Source organism: Panthera onca, chromosome F2 (assembly GCF_046562875.1).
Source record: "Panthera onca isolate mPanOnc1 chromosome F2, mPanOnc1 haplotype 2, whole genome shotgun sequence".
NCBI classification, from domain to species: Eukaryota; Metazoa; Chordata; class Mammalia; order Carnivora; family Felidae; genus Panthera; species Panthera onca.
The window spans coordinates 14,327,977-14,351,242 of record NC_138356.1 but is presented as its reverse complement, the minus strand read 5'-3'; the positions used below and the strand labels follow the sequence as shown (position 1 = coordinate 14,351,242).

The 23,266-nt window shown below is 42.8% G+C and overlaps 1 protein-coding gene across 1 annotated transcript; it reads left to right on the top strand.

Annotated features, from left to right (window-relative positions):
• Window positions 1-19,463, top strand: GGH (gamma-glutamyl hydrolase). The gene is made up of 9 exons (XM_078441696.2): window positions 1-210; window positions 3,345-3,456; window positions 7,373-7,423; window positions 8,697-8,781; window positions 11,938-12,076; window positions 14,385-14,491; window positions 14,573-14,663; window positions 16,899-17,036; window positions 19,228-19,463. The coding sequence occupies exons 1-9, from the start codon at window positions 102-104 to the stop codon at window positions 19,350-19,352; spliced, it is 957 nt and encodes a 318-aa protein (XP_078297822.2). The 5' UTR covers window positions 1-101; the 3' UTR covers window positions 19,353-19,463.
• Window positions 19,464-23,266: the final 3,803 nt, after the last annotated feature.

Here is a 23,266-nt window from a genome sequence, read left to right as displayed (position 1 = left end):
GGTCCGGGGACCGCCCACCCCGCCGCCGCTGTCGCCGCGGCTGCAGCGTCTGGTGTCCTGCCAGCTGTGCTTTTGAAAGGCGGCGGGAGGCGGCGGGCGCGATGGCGAGCCTGGAGCGCCTGCTGTGCGTGCTGAGCCTGTTCCTGTGCTGGGCGGCCAGCCCCAGGCTGTGCGCTCCTCGCGCCTCCTCCTCCGAGAAGCCCATCATCGGTAAGAAGGCTGGGCGGGAGCCGCGGGCTGGGGCCGGGTGTCCGTCCTTGGCACTTCCCGCCGCTGGGCTCCAGCTGCTGCGTCCCGGTTTGGAAATACCCGAGTCCAGGGTTACGTTGGGTGCCTTCATTTGTAGCACGAGTAAGAGCCGAGCCCAGACGCCGTTTGGATCGTGCCGAAATATTGCTGCTGCCTGCTGATTCAAACTCGTATGGCTCTTGAAGTTGGAGGGGAGGAGGGTGCGCTGGGAAGAATCCTGCGGATTGTTTTCTTTTTGGTACATAGCTAGGAATTTCTACTAACTCAACAAACTGTATATGCGTTATGTTTATTACAGCTTCACGGAGCGAGGGCGTTGTTTCAAGGTACAATGCATTATACATACAAAAATCGAATTGACCAGATAATCAAGAAATTACGGTATAGTTTGGATTTTTGTCATTCTTCAGCACCGGAGGGCAGCAGTGGCTAGTAGAACCCTAATGTCAGTTCTACTCTGTGTGAAAGTGAAGCTTCTAATTTTTCATTTTCAACTAATTTATGTTTTAAGAAGAGTAAGATCAGTTTGCCTTGCCCAAACAGACATTCAAGGCAGGGAAGGAGAAAGCTATCCAGGAAACATCAGTCAGCCTAGAATTAAAATTTACCAAAAGCAATTTGTGTCAGACAATTAAGATTGACTTTATTTTCGAGGTAGTATTATGCCATTCAAACTCTTTTATCTTCCGGGAAGAGGAACAGCATATTCTGTAACTAAAGAGAAAGTAAATGAGTATTTTTTCATATATACTAGTAGTGCTCACATTTTGATGTTTTTATTTTTTTTAATGTTTTTATTTATTTTCGAGACAGAGAGAGACAGAGCATGAGCAGGGGAGGGGCAGAGAGAGAGGGAGACACAGAATCAGAAAAGCAGGTTCCAGGCTCTGAGCTGTCAGCACAGAGCCGGACGACGCGGGGCTCGAACTCACAAACCGCAAGATCATGAGCTGAGCCTAAGTCAGTCGCTTAACTGACTGAGCCAACCAGGAGCCCCTCAAATGGGTTTCATATCAATATTTAGAACTTGGAATGCCTTATTTCATAAATTGGGTGGTTTCATAAAATGGCGGTTAGAGTCTCCCAGGAGAATTAACTCAAAATAAAGTTCTGTGTAGTGTGTTGAGAATTGTGAGTACACAGAGGAGGCAAAAAGGAAAAAGAGGGGGACTCTTTTCCCTCTCCTAGAAACAGTGGTAATTCAGGGTTAAATATAGAAAAAAGGGAGAGTCTGCTTTTGGTCACACGAATTAAGACAAAATAACTGAGCACCTACTGTGTGCGAGACATTGAATGCGGAAGTGCAAAGGATTCAAAGACGAGGAAATCACAAACGTTGTGAGATGGTCTTAAAGTATGGGTGGAATCTGGGGGGACTTACATGTTGAGGGACTTACGTGCGACCTGAGCTTCCCCCCATAGATGGGAAAAGTGAATATGTGGGTAAAGGGGCAGGGCAGGGGAGAAGACGGTGGAATTTACCTGTTCTAATATACTTTTCCCCTTCTTGGTACTTATGTTCACCTGTTCCAGACCCTTTTTTATGGCACCTCACCTTGCCTGCCTTGTACCATTCTATTCTCCCATTTCCGATGACACCCCCGAATTCTTTCCCTACCACAGTTCATTTTTCTCAGTGGAAATAATCCTGCCTGTCCACAACAAGGAAGACAGTCCTAGTGAACACATTCTGGTATTGGGCACATGTCCACTGAGTGCCTGACAACTTTTTGCAAGAAGCTGGGAATACAGAAGTGATTGATACAGGGAGCCCTTCCGGTCAGGTGGCCCACAGAGACTGTGAAGGTATTCCAGGTGGTGAAGCAGCGAGTGATACCGTGTTCTCCAAACAGACATGTTTTGCTGTATACTGGATGCCAGTAGCTTTCTGGGGCTGAGGTTTCAGTGATAAGAGGCAGCCTGGGTGGGAGGTGGGGCGGAGCACACAGGGTCTTACAGAGTTTATGAAAGTTTAGGGACCCAGTGGCTTAAACAAGGAGAAACTTAAACAGGGCTCTAATCATATGGACTCCTTGCGATATGATAGGCGCCCACTGGACTCAGGGCCTTTGCACATGCTATTCCCACACCCTGGATCCTTTTTCTTCCAGATATTTGCCTATGGTTTTCTCCCTCATCTCTCTGAAGCCGCGGCTCAAATGTCATGTTCTGCCTTCTCAGAAAGGGAGGATCCTCAGGGAGGATTTACCTGGCCGTCATATATAAGAGACCGGCTAGATGGGACCTCTGGATAGATGGGACCAACTCCTCCCCCTCTCCAACACACACTTTCTTACTCCGCTCTACTTTTTCTCCTTAGCATTTACCACCAGCCATCAGACTTTATATTATAACCTTTTATCTTGTTAGTTATTTGTCCTCTCTTCTCTCCCTCCCGCACACTAGGATTAAAGTCCACAAGGGAGGGATTTGTGTTTTGTTCATTCATGTGTCCCCAGCACCTAGTTCAGTGCCTGGTAAATATTATGATCCAGTAACGTACTGAATGAAGAAATGGATGACTGAATGGTGATACGATCGGATCTCTTTCCACGTGGAGAATAGATTGGAGTTGTTGCGGGTTGTTTAAGAAGGGATACAGACAGGCTTTTTAAGAAGGTATTATAATCAGCCAAGATGTTGGTTGCTTAGATTACCATAGTGTTGCTGATTCTGGAGCTATGTGGAAAGAAGGTATATTTCCACTGCTTTATTGTCAAGGAAACAATGTGTCTTTGAGTGTGTATGGGAGGGGAGAGGCCTCCTTCTAGATTTAAGGATGTGAGATTGATTCTGGGTTGTGTGAAGGAGGCTGGTGCTATTGTAAACCTGCTTTGGGGCTCATTTGGTCTCCCTAACTGAGGTGAGAAAGAGGCTGCTACTTGAAACTCCTATCAGCCTCCTCTTGCTCTTTTCTCAAAGTTTATGGATGCACTTATAGAGGAAGCTTGGTGTTTCATTCTGGTAATTAAACAAGTAAGGTAGTGGTATCTTTACTCTGATATGCTTCCGTTTCTGAGTAAGAAAAAGAGGAAATTGCTTGAAACTAAAACTGTTTTCTCCCCACCCTTTCTTTCTCTCTTTTTGTAATTTAGGAGTATTAATGCAAACGTGCAGTAAGGAAATGAAAAGCCTGGGAAAATACTATATTGCTGCATCCTATGTAAAATATCTGGAGTCTGCAGGTGCAAGAGTAGTACCGATAAGGTATGATCCAATATTTTTACACCATACAAGGAAAAAACTCCTGCTTTATTGCGAATTATCGTCTATCTCAAAAATTCATGTTTCCTTTGCTATGATTGCATCATTTAAACGTGGCAACGTTGCACCTGATTTTTGCCACAAATCTAATGCTTAGGGTCTCTCATTAAATTGTTTAAAGTGTGAATAAAGCTGTATTTGCCAAGCTATTAGAAGTCTGTCCTGTGCATTCGGTAAAGAACAAAATGACAGTTTCCTATACTCCGGAAAAGGTGGTATTTGGAAAGTAATGGAGTAAAAGGATCTAAAACTTAACCAGCTTTATTCCATCATATTAGGATACGGGAACACTTGGGGAATAAAAGAGGTTTTTAGAAGATGACTTTTAAAATACCTTCACACTCTGTTTTAATGTTTGTGAATGACTAATACAGCATAAATTACAATATGAATTACAATTATTCAGTATAAATTACAATTATTACAGTTTTAAAGGAGCTACATTACTTTTGGTGATATGATGGCCTAGTAAGACTAAAATGACTTATGTCATATTTTGATTTGGAAAGAACTGAATTTTTTAACAAAACCTTACAAGTATCTATAATATTTTTTCACCCCAAATTAGTGTATTTTACAATCTTCTGGCACTCTTACCTATCCATCATAAGCGACTTCACACATAAAACACAGCTGTTTGCTTTGGGAAACCTGTTTTTGTCATTAATTTTACGTTAAAAAGTTGTAACAAAGAAAGCTACTCTTCAAATAAAACACTAATAATGAAAATGCAAGCATTACAGCTGAGAGAGTTGTACCACAACATGGCTTTATGTTTAGCTTCATGAGGGTCATCTTCTTGCTTAACCTTTTACGTTTAAGTGCCTCTACCCCTTTCACTTTGGCACTTGTCTTTCAGTTTTTAGTAGCAGATCTAATTTTTTCAAGTGAGATCTTATTTGGAACCTAGATAATACCAGAGTTTACTTTTTTTTTTTTTTTTTTTTAACATTTACTCATTTTTTTGAGAGACAGAAAGCGAGCAAGCAGGGGGCAGGGTGTGGCAGAGAGAGAGAGGGAGACACAGAATCCGAAGCAGGCTCCAGGCTCTGAGCTGGCAGCACAGAGCCCGATGCGGGGCTCGAACTCACAAACTGCGAGATCGTGACCTGAGATGAAGTCGGCTGCTTAACTGACTGAGCCACCCAGGCGCCCCAACACCAGAGTTTTAGAGCCGAGGAGGCTTTAGAGAGTCTTCAGAACAGAGTTTCAATGTTTTCATCACCGAAGCTTTCTCTGCAAGTGGTTTTTTAGGACATTAGTGCTGATCACCTGGATGGGAGGTAGGAGAGACACGAGGCAGGTAGACGACTTCAGAGACCGTTGAGGTAGGCTATGTGTGAAGTGATGCAGGCTTGGCTTAGAGCAGTGCTTGCTGTAGGACTGATGGGTAAACGTTCTCTAAAAATATCAACAAGATTTGATGACTAATAGAATGAAAGGGCACAGGGAGGAATAGTCAAGAATGACCAGTTTTGAAACGGGGGAGGTTTTGAAACTTGGGGAAGTTTTGAAACTGAGGAAGTTTTGAAACCTGATGACTGGGAACAGAATACTGGCATTTATGACGGAGTCACTGAAAGTGTGACTGTCAGCACATAGCTTAATTTCCAGGTTGGGTTCCCAAAGTTCATTTTAAGGTGTATCACTCGCAATTAGAATCATAGAGTCCTACAAAAGCAATGTGATCCATGGCAGCTAAATTTCCAGAGTGACCTACAGAGGATTGCCTAATGTAGAATGGGACTGAAGTGGCCACACTGATAAGGTTGAGTTTATTTCTGCATTTGGGATGCTGGGGGTCAACTTCCGTGGCTTAGAAGGGATAAGGAGGAGGATGGAAGACCCAAGGAAAATTCCGGAATAGGTAAAGGGGTTTGTCTTTGTTGTCCTTCTGCCTTCTCAGGTGCCTGGTGCCCTGAGGTTATGCTAAATCACCACTGGTGGAACCCAAGATCAGCGTCCTCCTGAAGGGTAGCATTGGCCCCTTTTGATTTAAAAATTTGTTTTGTTCACACAGCGTTTTGTAACATTTTTAAACATGTACAAGTCAGAAGCCTTCATGAAAGTCTGAATTTCTGGCCTTCTTCTCTCCCCCCACCAAGATAATGATATGGAGCTGACTTCAAATAAAACAACATTGGCAACAAGGCCTGTCACTCCTCTTTGTGCCACTGAAACTGTGTCATCCACCATCATTATCAGGCTTAAGCCGTTTTCTTTTAGTTAACGAGAGAGCAAACTAGTTCGTATCCTATTGAGAAGGTCTTTCGTTTCTAGAAAGTATCACAACATGCAAGCAACATCTATATTCAGAGAATATGACCTGGCCTGTTTTTGCTGTCTGGTCTCTGAGGCACTTGAGTTCATGACACTTCTTCCCCTCCTTCCCCCAACAATTAAGCCCCTTAAAAGTGATTACCTGGGTCCAAAAATTCAGTCATGCACAATATGGGAGCCATTTATTTAGAATTAATGAAATGACTGAAACCAGCATGCATGGCTAGTTGGTAGAAGTCCCTGGAATGTAGCTGAGTGATCTAAATCCATTCCTGTGAGGACTGTCTGTCCTGGTTTAAACATCCATGGGGAAGATTCTGGGTCCTGACTGTTCGGTTCCCTTGTCACTGGCACAGTCTGGGGAGATTGGACTGGCAGGGTGCTGGGAATGCGGACTCACGTTTCATCTCCCTGCTGCTTCCCAAGTCAGGGCCACTTGCCCATGTATCCTTCATCTAAGATAATGGTAGGCACCATTAATATCACCCACTGCTTTGTAGCTCTCTGCTGGGAGGAGGATTATTATGAACTTCTAAAGAGACCCGGACTGGCAAGGCTCATTTGGACTTTGAGGAAAACCCAGCACAACAAAGCACAGCCAAGTTCCGGGCATCATAAGTGTGTTTAATAATGGGAGAGGTGTTCTAACTGTTCCTTAAACTTTCCCTGGGGCAGAAATGGACTGTGGTTGACATTTGATCAGAAACCCACTTTTGTGGCTGATTGAGAGGGCGTTATGTCTTGTTATTCTCTTACAGAACCAGAAGACTGCTTAACGTAGGAAAGCTGTTGCAGGAATTTCGTAATCACGATGCTCTCTTCTCTTGTTCTTGCATTTTGTGAACTTTTGGAAGAGCAAAACCCATTTTACTATGACCTAACTAAATTTTCACAGATTAATCCCATCACTTTTCTCTGGAGAAGGGGGTAAAATCGTCAATAACGTGGTGATGTTAGGAACCCTTACGCGAGGTCTGATGAAGGGAGCTTCAGAATAATTACCTGGGCAAATTGCACCGGCCTACAGTGGTGTACATGTAGTCTGTCCCTAGATCGGAACTCTTCTGACTTTTGAAAACACAGTGGTCTCCAGATCTTTGCAGTTAGTGGTGGGGGTGGGATGAAGAAGGGACTTGGCATTTATATGTGTCGTTTTTTATCTGCCCAAACTGCCTGTAGTTAAGGTAGGCATATTCATAAATCTTTTTATTTAGTCTTTATATAAAACTACTGAGTATCCTTACGTGTTGTTGATAGTTTCCAGCTAACGGAGAAATTACTGGTGCCCAAATCTCATGGTCTTTAAAGTTTTACATACTAACACACACTTCACAATATTAAGTTATATTGAGACCACATGAAAACACATTCACTTGTTTGATTAGCAACACAGGATATACTTACAGTATATGATTTTCATGTAGTTTGAAAAAATATCTCTAGGAAGGGAGAGAGATATTGCCTAGCGTTTAAGAATTATGTTTCTTTTTTTTTTTAATTAATGTGGGGACTTTATTTTCAGTCTTTTTTCTTTAAGTTTTGGAAATGGATGTTTTATAATTGTTTTTGTTGTTTTCAGACCTGATCTTACCAAAGAAGAGTATGAAAGGCTTTTCCGGTCTATTAATGGGTAAGTTGAAGCATTGATTTGATATAGGGAACGAGGTGGAGGTCATCTACTTTTGCAAAAATACATAAAAGGATACATGTTTCAATGTAACTATCTTGTAGTGGTGTAATGGTAGTTTTCTGAATTCCGTTTTAGGAATCGTTTTGTTGAGAGTTGAAAAAGTACTGCAGACCGGAAGTGGCCTAAGAAATAAATGCTACATAGTAGATACATTTAGGTCTTTTTTTTTTTTTTTAAGTGTCACATAATCTTTGTTCCTTTAATGCTTGTCTTTAATGTTTTGAAGCCGCTTTGAATGGCATGGCATACTGCCTGCTCAGGGGATTTAGAAGTTCTAAGTCTGGGGATCGGAATTGGTGATCTTTCAGAAGGTAGTTCGAGGGGCTCCTGAATGGCTCAGTTGTTTGAGCGTCCGTCTTCAGCCTGGGACATGATCTCACGGTTCATGAGTTCGAGCTCTGCCTCGGGCTCTGTGCTGAGGCATGGAGTCTGCTTGGGATTTTCTCTCTCCCTTTCTCTCTGCCCCTCCCCTGCTTGCTCACTCTCTTTCTCTCCCTCTCAAAATAAATAAACTTAAAAAAATGAAAAAAAAATTAAATTCTCATGGATATTTGCTTCTAGCCCATGTATATTTTTATGACCAGTTTGTTCTTTAGGATTAAAAGTAATTCTCTATGAGCCAAAACCAATTCACGATTATGAGCCTGCATTTGATTTTGCCATTACTGATCCCCTGAATTTAAACCTAGCTGTGCCTGGAATTTTATCTCGACTTGATTTCTAGTTTTGTATACTCTCCTCCCCTCCCCTGCCTATTTATCCTTAATTTGTCTATACTCTATCTCAAAAATAAACTTGTTTATTGAAGAAATTGCAGGAGAATATGCACAAAAGTATTAACTACGGCAGTTTGTGAATGTGTGGGAGTGTAAATATTTTATCTTTTTGCTGTAGTTTCTTTCATTAATGATACTGTTACTTATGTGGTAAGGCAAAATGTATTTAAAATTTTTTTTAATGTTTATTTTTGAGAGAGAGAGACAGACAGAGAGACAGAGAGAGTGCGAGCGGGGGAGGGGCAGAGAAAGAGAGAGACACAGAATCTGGAACCCGACAAGGGGCCTGAACCAGGAGACCATGACCTGAGCCGAAGTTGGACGCTTAACCTACTGAACCACCCAGGTGCCCTAAGGCAAAATTTGTTTTAAAGTAAAAAGAGTTTATTTTCAGTGGGGCGTGAGGTTGAAATGCACCCACTTTTATGTCGTTTCAGGATCCTTTTCCCTGGAGGAAGCGCGAATCTCAAGAAGTCAGGTTACGCCCTCGCAGCCAAAAAATTTTACAACTTGGCCATACAGGTAGATATCGTTCATCGTTTATTATACCAGATGGGTTTTTGTAATTTTCCGTGGGGATAATGCTTTTTTAAGCGTGTGGTGGTACTTCCTTCACGATTTCCCTGGCTCATCCCGCTTTACCTTTGGAGCTGCCAGCTCCAAAGTTCGTGGCAGCTGTCACCTGTTTTCTGTGTTCTTCCAGAGACCAGAGTCTCGCAGACCGGCCCTCTATGTCGGTGCTCATTAATATGATCCAGGTCCTTATGTGGGCTTAGTAAGCTGTTTTGTGTCTTATGAACCAGGCATTGTTCGTATGTTACTAATTGTCATCTCCTCTTGAAAGCTCCTCTCCGTCCTATTTGACCTTGAACGGTTACCTTAGACTCCACAGTGTCACCAGGCACCAAAGCCTCTTGATTCCTTTCTGATGTCTCACACTGAGCCCACGTTTGCACCATACTTCAGATCTTTACTGTTTCTCTCCTGAACTATAATCTTGCTGGCCCTGGTATCTCCCCCGGCCCTTAAACATTTCCCTAAAAGAACTGCCTTTAGCATCCGAGATACTTGCTTAAAGACTTTTAATGGTTAGGCTAGGTAATCTGTAGCCTATCATAGTCTTTGGGTCAAGACATGTAGTGTGTCCACAGCCCCACTTTTCCAGCTTTTCCTTACGCACATAATTGAAGCCAGGTTGGTATTCCTAGCATATGTTCTGTGTCCTCCTACTTAAAAAAAATTTTTTTTTAATGTTTTATTCATTTTTAAGAGAGAGAGAGGCAGAGAGGGGGACAGAGATTCTAAGCAGGCTCCATGCTGACAGCAGAGAGCCCAATGTGGGGCTCAAACTCAGGAACCTTGAGATCATGACCTGAGCTGAAGTCAGAAACTTAACTGACTGAGCCACCCAGGCGCCCCTGTGTCCTCTTACTTTTAAATTGGTTTAGTCTGTTTCTTTCCATTCTATCCCCAGTGCACAGTTTGGCTGTGTTTCCAGACTAAGGTGCTACTCCCCTTCTGTAGAAGTTGCCTTGCCAACTCCAATTGGAATGGTGTCCCACTCCCTCTTAACTTTTAGAGTGTGTTGTTGTAGAATAGTTCAAACATTTACTTAGCTCCAACTCTGCAATATGACAGGATCTGTGACCTTCAGGAGCTTATATTTCAGAAGACAGACTATGTTGAGGTTAGCTACTTACGTCTCTTCAGATTTCACAGTTCTAGCACCTTTTGAGGTGTTCCTCATTTCATATCACATGCTACCATGTACTTAGTACATGCTCAGTGGATATTTTTTTAAAAAAGTGAACAAAGTGGACATTTTTTAATGTGAGTGATTTAAAATGCATTTGGGAAATACATATGGACATTGTAAAGTAGTTATTTTTCCTTTTGCATACGGGGTCTCATGTAACTAGCTTGTTCAATTAAAAAAAAAAAAGGAAACACATAATCCGTAAGATCCAAAAGTCTACTTTTTTTGTAAAGTTTACTTTTATTTATTTTGCAAGAAAGATAGAGAGCAAGCAGGGGAGGGGCAGAGATGGAGACAGAATCCCAAGCAGGCTTTGCACTGTCAGTGCAGAGCCTGATGTGCAGTTTTGAACTCACGAACCATGAGATCATGACCTAAGCCAAAATCAAGAGTCAGATGCTTAACTGACTGAGCCACCCACGTGCCCCCTGAAAGTCTACTTTTTAAAATGTAATTAGCTACCTGAAGATTTCAAAGCAAAGGAAAATAGCTCAGCCACCTTGAACTGATTTAGCTACAGCTCCTGGGATCCACAAAGCCCTCCCTGAAGAAGCCTTGAGAAGCGAAGTCTGTTAGATCTGTTCACTGCTACTCTGTGTCCTTTGCTCTGCTAGGCTTTGTGGAGGATCCACAAAAAATAAAAGATGTGGTCCCAGCAAGCAAGGACTTAACATTTAGCCGAGAAATTAATTTGGTACTTATGGACACAGAACAGTTAAGCCCTCTTTTGTGTTTACTATAGATGCAGTATGACCTTTCAACTTGATGTATGCAATTCTAACTTCTAAAAATAAAATTTGCCAGACCTGCATATAAAGTGTTAGAAATCCTACCTTGGGATGGAAAGTATAGGAATTAATGTAAATCTGTATTTTTCTTTTTTTTTTTTTTTTTTTTTTTTTTTCCAACGTTTTTTATTTTATTTTTGGGACAGAGAGAGACAGAGCATGAACGGGGGAGGGGCAGAGAGAGAGGGAGACACAGAATCGGAAACAGGCTCCAGGCTCCGAGCCATCAGCCCAGAGCCTGACGCGGGGCTCGAACTCACGGACCGTGAGATCGTGACCTGGCTGAAGTCGGACGCTTAACCGACTGCGCCACCCAGGCGCCCCATAAATCTGTATTTTTCTTAGCGAGGAACAGGAAAAAAAAAAAAAAAAGGGGAAACCTTAACAATTTCCTCACTTAAAATGAGTGACTGTTAGGTTATATTTTACAATGTATGCAGGAAAATCACTGCTTTTAGAAAAGTTGCAAAACGCATGTTGGTAATATCAGTACATATGGGTTTAATCATTCCTTAGCCAAAAAAATGGAGTTGCTGGAAAACTTTCTCCCCATCCATGCTAGTTGTTGTGACTCCTTTTGAAGAAGCTCAGTACATTTGTACTTCTTTAGTTGGCAACTTTCACTTTATGCAAATTTCTTTCACTTTTGCTTGGCCTTATTCTTACTGACCATTCATTCCTTCCCTTCCAGATCATAGCTTTCCCCTGATTTAAATCTGATTTAAATCATGCAGCTATTACTATAAATGCTTAGAATGGAGGAGGGACTTCAGAGTGTGTTCCAACCAGACAATCATCCAAAGCAACAAGATTTGTAGAAGATGTATAAATGGGCGTTTATCTAGCATTACCTTTGGTGGTTGCAGTCTCTGATTGTTACTTGTGTTGGTTAGTAGCCGCCTGGCAGATGTCAGTCTTTTTCCCGGCGCAGGTGAGGTTAGGTAGTTTGACTCAACCTGAATTATTATATAGGAGCTTGGTCTGAGGAAAGATGAAGTCCTAGCCTACTTATGGATCCTGGAAAGTTCTTTAGAAACCCATGCATGACGTGCCTGTCTCATCATGACAAACCAAATGTATAATTTTTGTTTCGAAAAGTTGAATAAGCTTAGTTTTCTCTTCCACTCTGCAAAGAGTTTCGATGATGGAGACTATTTTCCTGTGTGGGGCACATGCCTTGGATTTGAAGAGCTTTCGTATCTGATTAGTGGGGAGTGCTTATTAACGCTCACGAAAACGGAAGGAGTTACGATGCCGCTCAACTTCACCAAAGGTGAGTACTGTCTTTTCCAGCCTTTAAAAGATATTACCTGGGCAGGATTCGTAAGTAGCACATCTCCACGTCGGAAATGCTCATAATGTTTACTGATTCTTACATGATTTACACAAGCTGATGATGTGGATGATCGCTTTTGTACTGAGCTGTGAAGATGGCTGGAGAAGCCCTCATTGCCTGTAGTGCTCCTGGGACCATGTGTGATTAAGACCTCTGAGGTCGGGCCTGGGTTTGAGTCCTACTTTGTCGCGTTTGCCTTGAGGCATGGCTTAGCCTCTCTCGGCTTTCATTTCCTGATTTTAAGGGTTTTCCTCTTATGGTCGTTTGTGAGGACTGAACAAGACGCTGCTTTCCAGGTACTGTGTGAAACGCTTTCAATACAAGTCTCGTAAATGTTAGCTCTAACTATTATAGTACAGCACTGTTCCCTTGGCCGTGTACTCTGTTTGAATCCCAGCTGTGGTGTACTGCAATTCGATTCTGGTACTGACCACCCGGAGTTAGCTCAGCCTCCAGTTAAAGGTTATCTCCCCAGCTAGACTGCCCTTATTTCAAGATACACCAGCCATAAGTCACATCCGCAAGGCCACCCACACTACTCGCCAACTGGCCACAATTTTGAGGATTCCCATGACCCTTCCTGAGGTTCAGTAATTCACAAGAATGACTCTCAGAACTCAGGAAGGTGCTGTGTCTGCGCTAACTTTTATTATAAAGGATACACACAAGGTGACATCTGGGGAGGGAGTGCAGAACCTCTGTGTCCTCTCCCTGTTGAGTCACATCACCCTCCTGGCATGTCAGGAATTTTTTCCTGGGGTTTCATTGCGAAGGCAAGATTGATTAAATCGTGGGCTGTGTGACTGTACTCAATCTCCAGTCTCCCTTCCGTCCCCGGAAGTCAGGCTGGTTCAAAGTCCTAACCTACTCTAGTCATGTGGTTGACCTTTCTGATGACCAGCCTCCTCTTGAAGCTGCCTAGGGCCCCACCAGGAGTCACCTCATTAGCATTACGGAGACTCTCCTATTTCTCAGGAAATTCTGAGAGTTTTAGAAGCTGTCAGGAACTCAGGGCACAGAACCAGGCAAATTCTTTGTCATACCACTCTGTGTAACTACGTAATGATTCTTGTAGGTTATCTGATCTCTGGAGCCTCAGAGTTGAGTGCCGTCTGCTATCTTGTTCTCATAAGGATTTTGGATGGAAAGCAGTAGTTTTATACATAGAACCCATCGAATATTCTATATTTTTCAAAGTTCTTTCTCACATTATCTCACTTAGTCATCGTAAGAGCTCTGTGGGAAGCACATGTATTAGGTCAATCTATTTTGGATGTGTGTGGTGAGAACCCAGTTTATAAAAAAAATGAAGAGTGCCTTACCTGAGTGCATTTTTATTATCTGAGGTGCAGGGATTCTCATGGAAGCCATTAGCATGCTGAGTGAGAGGCTTCATTTAGGGAGAGCTGGCGTCAGGGCCTTGCATATCATCAGAACTTTTTTATCCTTTTGCTGGTGTTTGAGTTTATGCATCAGACTCCAGAGCCTGGTGTGAGGTAAACTGCTCTTTTCTGATCTCTTTACCGAGTAGAGATTTCTTGGCCTGGTCAATGTTCTTTTCTACGTTGTTGGTGTTCCTTTTTTTTTTTTTTTTTATTTTGAGAGAGAGAAAGAGAGCAAATGGTGGAGAGGCAGAGAGAGAGAGAGAGACAGAGAGAGAGAGAGAGAGAGAGAGAGAGAGAGAGTGTCCCAAGCAGGCTCTGCACTATCAGCGTGGAGCCTGATGTGGGACTCGAACCCATGAACCTCGAGATCATGACCTGAGCTGAAATCAAGAGTCAGATGCTTAACCGACTAAGCCACCCAGGCACCCCTACATTGTTGGTATTTTTAAACCTTTTAAAGTCCAGATACCTTTAAAAATATGTTGAAAGTTCTGGATCATTTCCTGAGAAAACAAAAATATGTTCGTGTGGTAAACTGTACCTGATTTCAAGATAACTCAAGTTAAAATTCTCTGCTTACTCTATGGCCAGCCTGATAATGATAATATTGGAAGGATTTTAGTTATTCATGTTACAATTCTGTAAGAAAAATACTTGATTATAGAACATATTTGAATTTGTGTGTTAAACTCATTTTGTGCTTGTCCAGAAAACATATGTGGAAATGATGTTTTGCTTATCAACTAGGCATCTTGATTATGTCTTAATAATGGCCTCTTTTTGGCTGTTAGATCAGTGACTTTGGTGGATTTTATTTTGCCTGTGTTTAAATCATTTCTCTTGTGCTTAAATTATTTCAGGTGCATTCCAGAGCAGAATGTTCCAGAATTTTCCTGCTGACTTGTTGATGTCATTATCACTGGAACCTCTAACTGCAAATTTCCACAAGTGGAGCCTCTCCATGACGGTATCACATTAATTAACAATGAAATTAATGCATTTAGATTAACTACAGAAGTAATTATTTTGTTTTATTTTTATACTCTAGAATTTTACGATGAATGAAAAGTTAAAGAAGTTTTTCAATGTGTTAACTACAAATACAGATGGCGAGACTGAGTTTATTTCAACCATGGAAGGTATATATCATGGCACATACAAACCTTATGTTTCTATATATTAATTTTCATTTTATAGTTCTTTTATGAATTATAAAATCATGTTACTTTGGGGTGTGAAGATAGAAGCTAGGGCATTTTTGGAAACCGACTTTTTCCAAATGAGTTGTGATTTACCTGGGTCCTCTTCGAGAATGGGGTCAGGGAAATGGAAAATAAAGAGTAAGGGGAGGGTAGCTAAAGATAGAAATGGAGAAAATGACTTCTGTTTTTAGCAGTGGTATAGATTAAGCACCATGATAGATTCTCCCGCAGACAACAACAAAAAATATGATTCACATTCAGAAAAGCATCTTCCTAAACACAAGTATACCCCACTATCCCAAAGTAGAACCTTCCTATGAAACTCTTAAACCAAAATGGCACAAAGCAAAGAGTATCCCCCCACATTCCAAAAGTTTGCATTAAAGCCACCTTGGTTTTATGAGGGACTTGCATTAGAACCTATTTCCGCTAAGTGAAAGAAATCCGAAGAGGGCTTTTACTTTCATGAAGAAACGCCATTGCTGTACTAACATAAGTCTCTCATAACCGTGAAGTGGCACACGTGGACTTCTGGCAAGTGGGGGATACCAGTATATTGAGGAAGTGACCGTAGGGATACTCACGCCGAAACCCCTGGGAGTTAAATGGAGTACTTTCTTGTTTTCATGGTATTTATCTTTGAAGGGGTTGGGGGATCGGGTCAGAGAGAGAAGAAGACAGAGAATCCCAAGCAGGATCTGTGCTGTCAATGCAGGGCTTGAACCTATGAACCATGAATGACCTGAGCCAAAATCAAGAGCTGGAGGCTTAACCAATTGAGCCACCCAGACGTCTTGGAATACTTTTTTTTTTTTTTTTTTTTTTTTTTAATTTTTTACATTTATTTTTGAGAGACAGAGCACAAGTGTGGGGGGGGGGGGGGTGCAGAGAGAGAAGGAGACAGAATCCAAAGCAGGCTCCAGGCTCTGAGCTGTCAACACAGAACCTGGCACGGGGCTCAAACCCATGAACTGTGAGATCATAACCTGAGCCGAAGTCGGATGCTTAACCAACTGAGCCACCTAAGCGCCCCAGAGGAAACTGCATTTATTCCAGACTTGAAGGGATTTCCATATGATGAGACTTTAAGGAAAACGAGCCGTCAAAGCCAAAAAATCACTAATGTGCAAGCAAGGACAATGCATGACAACTTACAGAAATAGTAGACAGTCTTTGAGTCAGTGAGGCTGTGCCACATGAGAGGCCAGGGTCCTGGAGTGGAATGAACTGAAATAAAGTGGATATAGTTCTTATTATTCAAAGATTGGTCTTTTTGCTGGCTTGCTCTTGGGGGAGGTCAGAGGTCCAAGGGTTTACAAACAGTGTCTGGGAAATTGTGGGGAAGGTTGGTCAGCCTAGTCTGAAGTCTGAACCTGTTACCTTCTCCTTAACACTATTTTCTTCCTCTGTTTTTTTGCTTTAATGATAGCATTGGCATTTCCCAAATCATCCCAGGTTAGAAACTCGGATGTTGTCCTTGACTTCCTGCCCTCATTCTCCACATCTAAAATATGTGTGCAACATTCTGTTCCCCAAATGCCTCTTGAAAATATTACCTCCCCTGCATCCAGCTTAGCCCTGGCCGACTTCTGTGTTAACCACGTTCTACCTAGACTCCTCGGTAACCTCCTAACTGTCCACAAAGTCACTTTCCAGGTGGCCTCTGATGACCCCTCTGAAACACCAATTATGAAGTTAGGAACCTTTCCACAGAGACATAGTTTAGGCTGAGACAAACTGGCTTATGTAAAAGGACACCAAAAATGCACAGCATGGTTCATTCTCATATGATTACGTTATGTGAGGAAATGAAAACACAGCATGAGGTAGGGGGAAAACAGACCCATTGTGGAAGAAACTTGTGTCACTAATCACGCGCGGGCACCTGACTGTTTAACTGGGTTATACTCAGAGGCTCAACTATTTCACTCTTCTCTGATTACCTAGCAAATCATGCTACAAATTGTAAAAGGTTGAAAAACCAGGGAAATGTACTGTGAATGTTCACATTCTGAGCTGAAATTCTTTTGTCTCTGAGAGAATGAGCGCAATTTTACCCTGACACTGTGAATTATAAAATAATGTTTTCCCTAGGGTGTAAAACATAACTGAATTGTAAGTAACAGCTTAGAGCATTCTCACCTCACTTACTTGTTTGTGTTCTTCATGCAGGGTACAGGTACCCAGTATACGGTGTCCAGTGGCATCCAGAGAAAGCACCTTACGAGTGGGGGAAGTTAGAAGGGATTTCTCATGCTCCGAATGCTGTGATGGCGGCGTTTTATTTAGCGGAGTTCTTTGTTGCTGAAGGTAATATGCGGGTATATAACTTTATTAGTCTACTGTAGCTTTGGAGGAAACTGCCCTCATCTGAACTTACTATACTCTCTTGGCTCTGTAGTTGTTCCATAGGTTGAACTTTAAAAAAGATTAAATCATAGGAAAGCCCTGAAATTGAGATATTAGACATTCAAATAAAATCAGGACAGTTATTTCAGTTAATTATACAATCTAAAGAGCACTTAGCTTCTTTTTTTTAATGTTTACTTTATTTTTCTTGGGTGAGGGGGAGGTGCAGAGAGAGAGGGAGACAGGATCCGAAGCGGGCTCTGCACTGAGAGTGGAGAGCCCGATGTGTTTCTTAAACTTACAAACCGCAAGATTATGACTTCAGCTGAAGTCAGATGCTTAAGCGACTGAGCCACTCAGGCGCCCCAAAAATGTGCTGAATTCTTGAACAACAGCATGAAGATTGTTGAGTTCTTTGTTTTTCTTTCTTTCTTGAAGATTTTTAAAAAAAATGTTTTCCCTGTGAGTCGTCATTGTGGGAATAATGCTTTAATTTTAACATTCTCTGAGAATTAGATGTCATTTTTCTAAGAAAACTACATAAATTGAGTACATACTCATCAGTCTGTGATTTTAAGGCTGCCTGTCTGCAGGCATTGGCACATTGGAGAAAGTTCATGGGCTTTTTCATGATGAAAACACAGAGGCATTTTCATGCTGTTATGTTTATGGGTAAAACTGAGAATTTGGCGGTAGATGCTTAGGTTCCAGTTGAGTGACACAGCTATGGGACAGAGCTACAAACGCAACTTGCAAGGGACACGGCATACTCTGGCGAGGCGTGAACTCCAGCCCATTGTGTTTGCACCCTGTCTCCAAGCTGCCCTATGTTTTTATCAGCCCTCCTGGCCACACTCATGAGTAAAGTACTTACCTCCTCAGTTCTCTCTGGTTTAAAATTATGTTCAGTTGAATGGGTAGTTTCATGACAAAAACTCCGAATTAAAAAAAAAAAAAAAAATTGTCTCCTGTGCAGTGCTAATCCCAAGTAACATTTTCCTGTTGCATATTCAGAGAAAATGAGAACGGCGTAGGCGGTTTGTTGCAGCATTATCACGTGGCAAAGCTGTTTATTTTATCTTCATTTCCCAATATCCTTCTTTCTAAAAATGCCACAAAGCCTATATTTATTTTCACTTTAGGAGAAAGTCTGAGCCTTCACTGCTTCACATTCAGACTTCAGCTCACTTTTCTCTTTTTTTTTTATTTAAATTTTTTCTTTTAACGTTTATTCATTTCTTTGAGTGGGGGAGGAGCAGAGAGAGAGGAAGACACAGAATCCAAAGCAGGCTCCAGGCTCTGAGCTGTCAGCACAGAGCCCAACGCAGGGCTCGAACCCACGAACCAGGAGATCATGACCTGAGCCGAAGTCGGAAGCTTGACCGGCTGAGCCACCCAGGCGCCCCCAGACTTCAGCTACCTTCTTTTGGTTTTTTTTTTCAATTAAAAAAATTTTTTTTTAAGTTTATTTATTTTGAGAGAGAGAGAGAGCCAGGGAGGGGCAGAGAGAGAGGGAGAGAGAGAATCCCAAGCAGGCTCCATGCCTTCTGTGCAGAATCCAGTGTGGGGCTCAAACTCACGAACCGTGAGATCATGGCCTGAGCTGAAACCAAGAGTCCAATGCTTAACTGACTGAGCCACCCAGGCGCCCCAAACTTCAGCCAACTTCTGTGTTCCTCCTTGTTATCCCCGTTTCTGCCTTGCCTCTCACTTCTCCGTATGCCTCAGTTTTGCCAACATCTCCATTCTCTTCGCTCTTGAAGCATCTCAAGAAGATAGACCATGGAAACATCACAGTATACAATTCTGTGTGGTTACTAGACTAGGCTTCTTGCATGCTAGGACCTTGCCCTGTTTATATTTCCGTCCCCAGGCCCTGCAGCAAGTCTTGCACACAGTAGGCCCTTTGTAAGTGTTTGAGTCAGTGGGAGCGTGAGCCCCACGCTGGATCTGGTGCGGGGCAAATACAGATGCTCTTTTTCGGTAGGTAATGAATCAATGCTGCATTATGTAGGGGAGTTCTTGTAAGATATTTCTCCTTTTTTGGTAGTATTTTCCTGCTTAATAATGCTGATTATAGGAAGCCATGTTATAAAGTAGCCTTTTGAAGATTATTTATACTTTTTAAAAATGAACACTCTTTTTCTTGCAGCTCGGAAAAACAGTCATCATTTTGAATCTGACGTGGAAGAGAATAAAGCACTGATTTATCAGTTCCGTCCAGTTTATACTGGAAATATTTCCTCATCATTTCAGCAAAGTTATATATTTGATTGAAAGCCTGCCATGTGTTAACACAGGAATTTGGGATAATTCCACTATTAAACTGTTGCAATAACTTGCTACTCATGGCAGTAATGGAAAGCCACAGAGATTCCTTTTCTGTAATGTTCCTGGTTCTGATTCTTCATTTAGTGTGTTTGAATATTTATATCACATTTGAAAATTAATCAGTGAGACAGATAAAAAAAATCACAGTGTGTTCCATGGAAAAGATTTTATGTGAAACTTAAAATAAATGCATTGAAAATCCAAATATTTTATTTTTTTCCTGTTGATTATAGAAATAAGTACCTCTTTCCACTCCCCCCCACCCCCAAACCATCCACCCCATCCTTGCTGAAGACCCTTCTTAAATCTTAGCTCTCGTTCACTGGGAGTCATTGTTTGAGTTTTGGGAGTATTAGTGTGTGAGAGAGTGTGTATGTGAGAGGGTGTGGTGTGAGTGTGTGTGTATACATACATTTCGTCTTCTGCCTTTTCAGCTCCACAGTTACACTGCACACCTCCTGAAAGTTGAGCCTGTGTCTTGAACTTTTTCTCTCTCACAACGTCTAACACAGTACGCCATGAGTAAATACTTGTGACTATTGGTGAGTAAACTTTGTTTCCATGGAAAATAATTTGAAAGCTGCCCAACATTTTTTGGGGGTACATTTTAATCTATTTCTCAATCTGTGCTTCCCTCTTCCATCCCTCAGTCCTGTACACCCTCGCCAACTCTGAAATTTCGGAATTCCTAGAGGACAACAAAAATAGAAGACAGGACATTCTGAACTGTTTTTGACAGACCGCGTCTATGCCTCTGTTCTCCTTAGTCCTTCAGAGCTGCTGCTGGAGTAGAAACATGGGAAACAGAGTGATTGGGCAAGGTGATGTAGGAGCTTATGAATGACTTTAGGTTCAGAAAGATAAGGACAATAATCTGAAGATACCGAGGTAAACCGTAAGCTTTGAGCAATACATCCAAACAGAATATAGGGGTTGAAAGGGAATAACACATTTAGTCAGCTCACAGGATTTTAGGAGAAGTGTGGCAGATTTAGTTTCTATCCGTGAGCAAAAAGATTCTGGTAAGTCTTGTCAAATGTGCCATTTCTCGCTAATTCCATGTCTCTCACTACTAGAAAAAGGTGGCGACTGTTATCCTGCCGGGGTTCTTTCCAGCCCATTTGTATTGAGATAGAAATCTCCTTGTCTCTGAAGTTCCCTAATCACGCTAAATCCTGACCGTGTCATTCCTCACGCTGTATCATCCCTCCTTCCGCTGTGAATGCTACTAATTGCTCCCAAAGGTTCTCACTGGGCTTCATTGGTGATGAGCACACATATAAGAAAATGTAAACAATTATTTTACTTAAATTCAGTTTTCTATTTTTCCATGTTTTTTTATTATTATTTTTTTTTTATGCTAGACTCACTGTATTCCAAGAATGGGATTACTTTCAGAGTTGACAATATCCCTGCCTTTCACATACTACTGCCTGCCAGAGGCTTGGCAGGAGGCCCGAGGGCAAGTGAGAAGAGCGGTCCCATCCAGGCAAGGAACGTCTGTTTCTTGTCTAGCTTGACGTAAGACTGACCCAGCGCAGCCTGACATTGCTACATCAGTGGAGGCAAGACAGGACGGATTAGAAATGCCTGTTGATGTTAGGAAAGCCCTAGGGGGAGGTAGATAGCTGCCCCAGAGGGCTGCCTGACCCATCATGTGGAGCTCCTGGGAAGAGTGGACTGACCATCTTGGGTTCCAGTGGCCAGAGACATGGAGGCTAAGAGATGGGTGCTGCCACCCAATGCCTTTGCATTCTGTAAACTAGAGGTGACACTGTAGTTGGAAGACGGATGTGTAAGGGCCAATATACAGGCCCAAACAAGTGGCTCAAGCCCAAGGATCAGTAGATCTCCGATAACCACACACCTGAACTTGTCCTGTGCCCGTTATGAGAGTCACTTAAAATCAACATGTCAACACCATTCTGGCCATCCAATCTCGTGCAATCCTGTGAAAGGAATATTGTGCTTGCCAGGCGGCCCTCCTGGAACTGAAGTCTGGCCACAGGACCTGGACAATTGCATAGGAATGAATCTGAAAGCTGCTCAGGGCACCTCGTTGCCTTGAATGAGTGGGGTTTCGCTCATTTCCTGAAGGGGAGAACTGGGAGTACAGGCCCAGGCGGGTCTGGCTGGGCTCAAAGTGCCATAACCGTGTAGCTCTGCTATGGCTGGCTTGTCACCACTGTGGGGGCACTTATGAAATGTTGAGGTAGTACTTCTGGTGACCCAGACCCACACAGGACCAGGTCCAGGTGTGGGGTACCTAGCCCAGATAGCACTTCACCCTGACCAGTTCCAGGCACTAGAAAGGGGCCTGGACAACTTTGAGGAGGTTGTCCAAAGTGTTGTTCAAAGTGGGGGGCCCTGATGGGCAAGGTCTGGAGCAGGGGCTCCACTTGCCTGGGCCCAAAGGTGATGCTGCCTGGCTCAGTAGCGGCTCAGTGATAACAGCTTAAAGAAGTAAACACTAAAGAAGCGTTAGCAGGTCAGCGGGCCACACTGAGTGTCAAAACTTCTCTGTTGGGGGAAAGAAACAGAGGCTGAAAGACCAAGTGTGAGTGGGGGAACATGCAGGTTAGAAGAAAAAGGAAGAAAGAACAAAAGGAGGAAGGATCGGGTAAGTGTGGCTTGCTTTCTACGTGTAAGAGACCGCTAAAGTGGATCCTTCTCCAGCCTACAGCCGTCAGCGTCTAAGGGCTTTGGGGCAACAACTGACAGGTCATTACCTCCAGCATTTCCCAACCTCTCACCTACGTGAAACACCCCAGATGGAATGGGAATGTTGGACTCAAAAGAACAGGCCAACACTCATTTCCATTCAGCAAGATGTCTTTGAGTGCCCACAAGTTTATGTGACATGTGGCCTGACACGAGATGTTTTATGAAGGCACGTTGGCTGTTGGCTGTCTCCATTTCCACACCGCAGAGTACGAAAATCCTCAGTACCCTGTCAGGCTGAGTTTCTGTGGTTAGGACGGTCCTGTGGCTTGTAAAAGCTTCTAAAAGCTTCTAAAGGGGCGCCTGGGTGGCTCAGTCGGTTAAGCATCCTACTTTGGCTCAGGTCATGATCTCGAGGTCCGTGAGTTCGAGCCCCGCGTCAGGCTCTGTGCTGACCGCTCAGAGCCTGGAGCCTGTTTCAGATTCTGTGTCTCCCTCTCTCTCTGCCCCTCCCCTGTTCATGCTGTCTCTCCCTGTCTCAAAAATAAATAAACGTTAAAAAAAAAAAATTAAAAAAAAAAAACCACAGTGATAGCTCACAGTGAAGCGTTCAAGCCCAGCACCCGGCATGTGACAGGCCCGCGGTAAGGGCCGCCTCTCTCATTCCCCCTGCGTCCTCTTCAGTAAGAGAACAGCCCACGCACGTGCTGGGTCTTTCTGTCCTGTCAGACTAGCAAGAAAATGCAGCACTTTTCTCTTATGGGAAGAGCTAAGAGAAGAGTCTTTTGCCTCTTAGAAATAAACGGAAGCTTTGTGGGGCACCTGTGGCTCAGTCGGTTAAGCAGCTGACTCTTGAGTTCGGCTCAGGTCATGATCTCACGGTACTTAAGTTCAAGCCCTGTGTCAGGCTCTGTGCTGACAGCACATAGTCTGCTTGAGATTCTCTCTCCCTGTTTTTCTCTTCCCCTTCCCTGCTCACATTTTCTATCTCTGTCTCTCTCAAAAATAAATACATAAACATTAAAAAAAAAAAAAAAAAACCAGACGCTGTGTTACTATTTATTTTGTAGTTTTACTCCACTTAACAAATTTCTTTCTAAAATGAATGAAGAGGGAGCACTTGGGTGGCTCAGTTGGTTAAGCATCTGGCTCTTGATTTTGGTTCAGGTCATGATCTCATGGTTCATCAGTTCGAGCCC

Bases quoted from the DNA above. Each gene is read 5' to 3' on its own strand.
- GGH (XM_078441696.2), top strand. From the start codon at position 102: ATGGCGAGCCTGGAGCGCCTGCTGTGCGTGCTGAGCCTGTTCCTGTGC. The intron at 8,782-11,937 runs GTAGATATCGTT...CACTCTGCAAAG, and splicing joins TTTACAACTTGGCCATACAG to AGTTTCGATGATGGAGACTA. The intron at 17,037-19,227 runs GTAATATGCGGG...TTTTTCTTGCAG, and splicing joins GGAGTTCTTTGTTGCTGAAG to CTCGGAAAAACAGTCATCAT.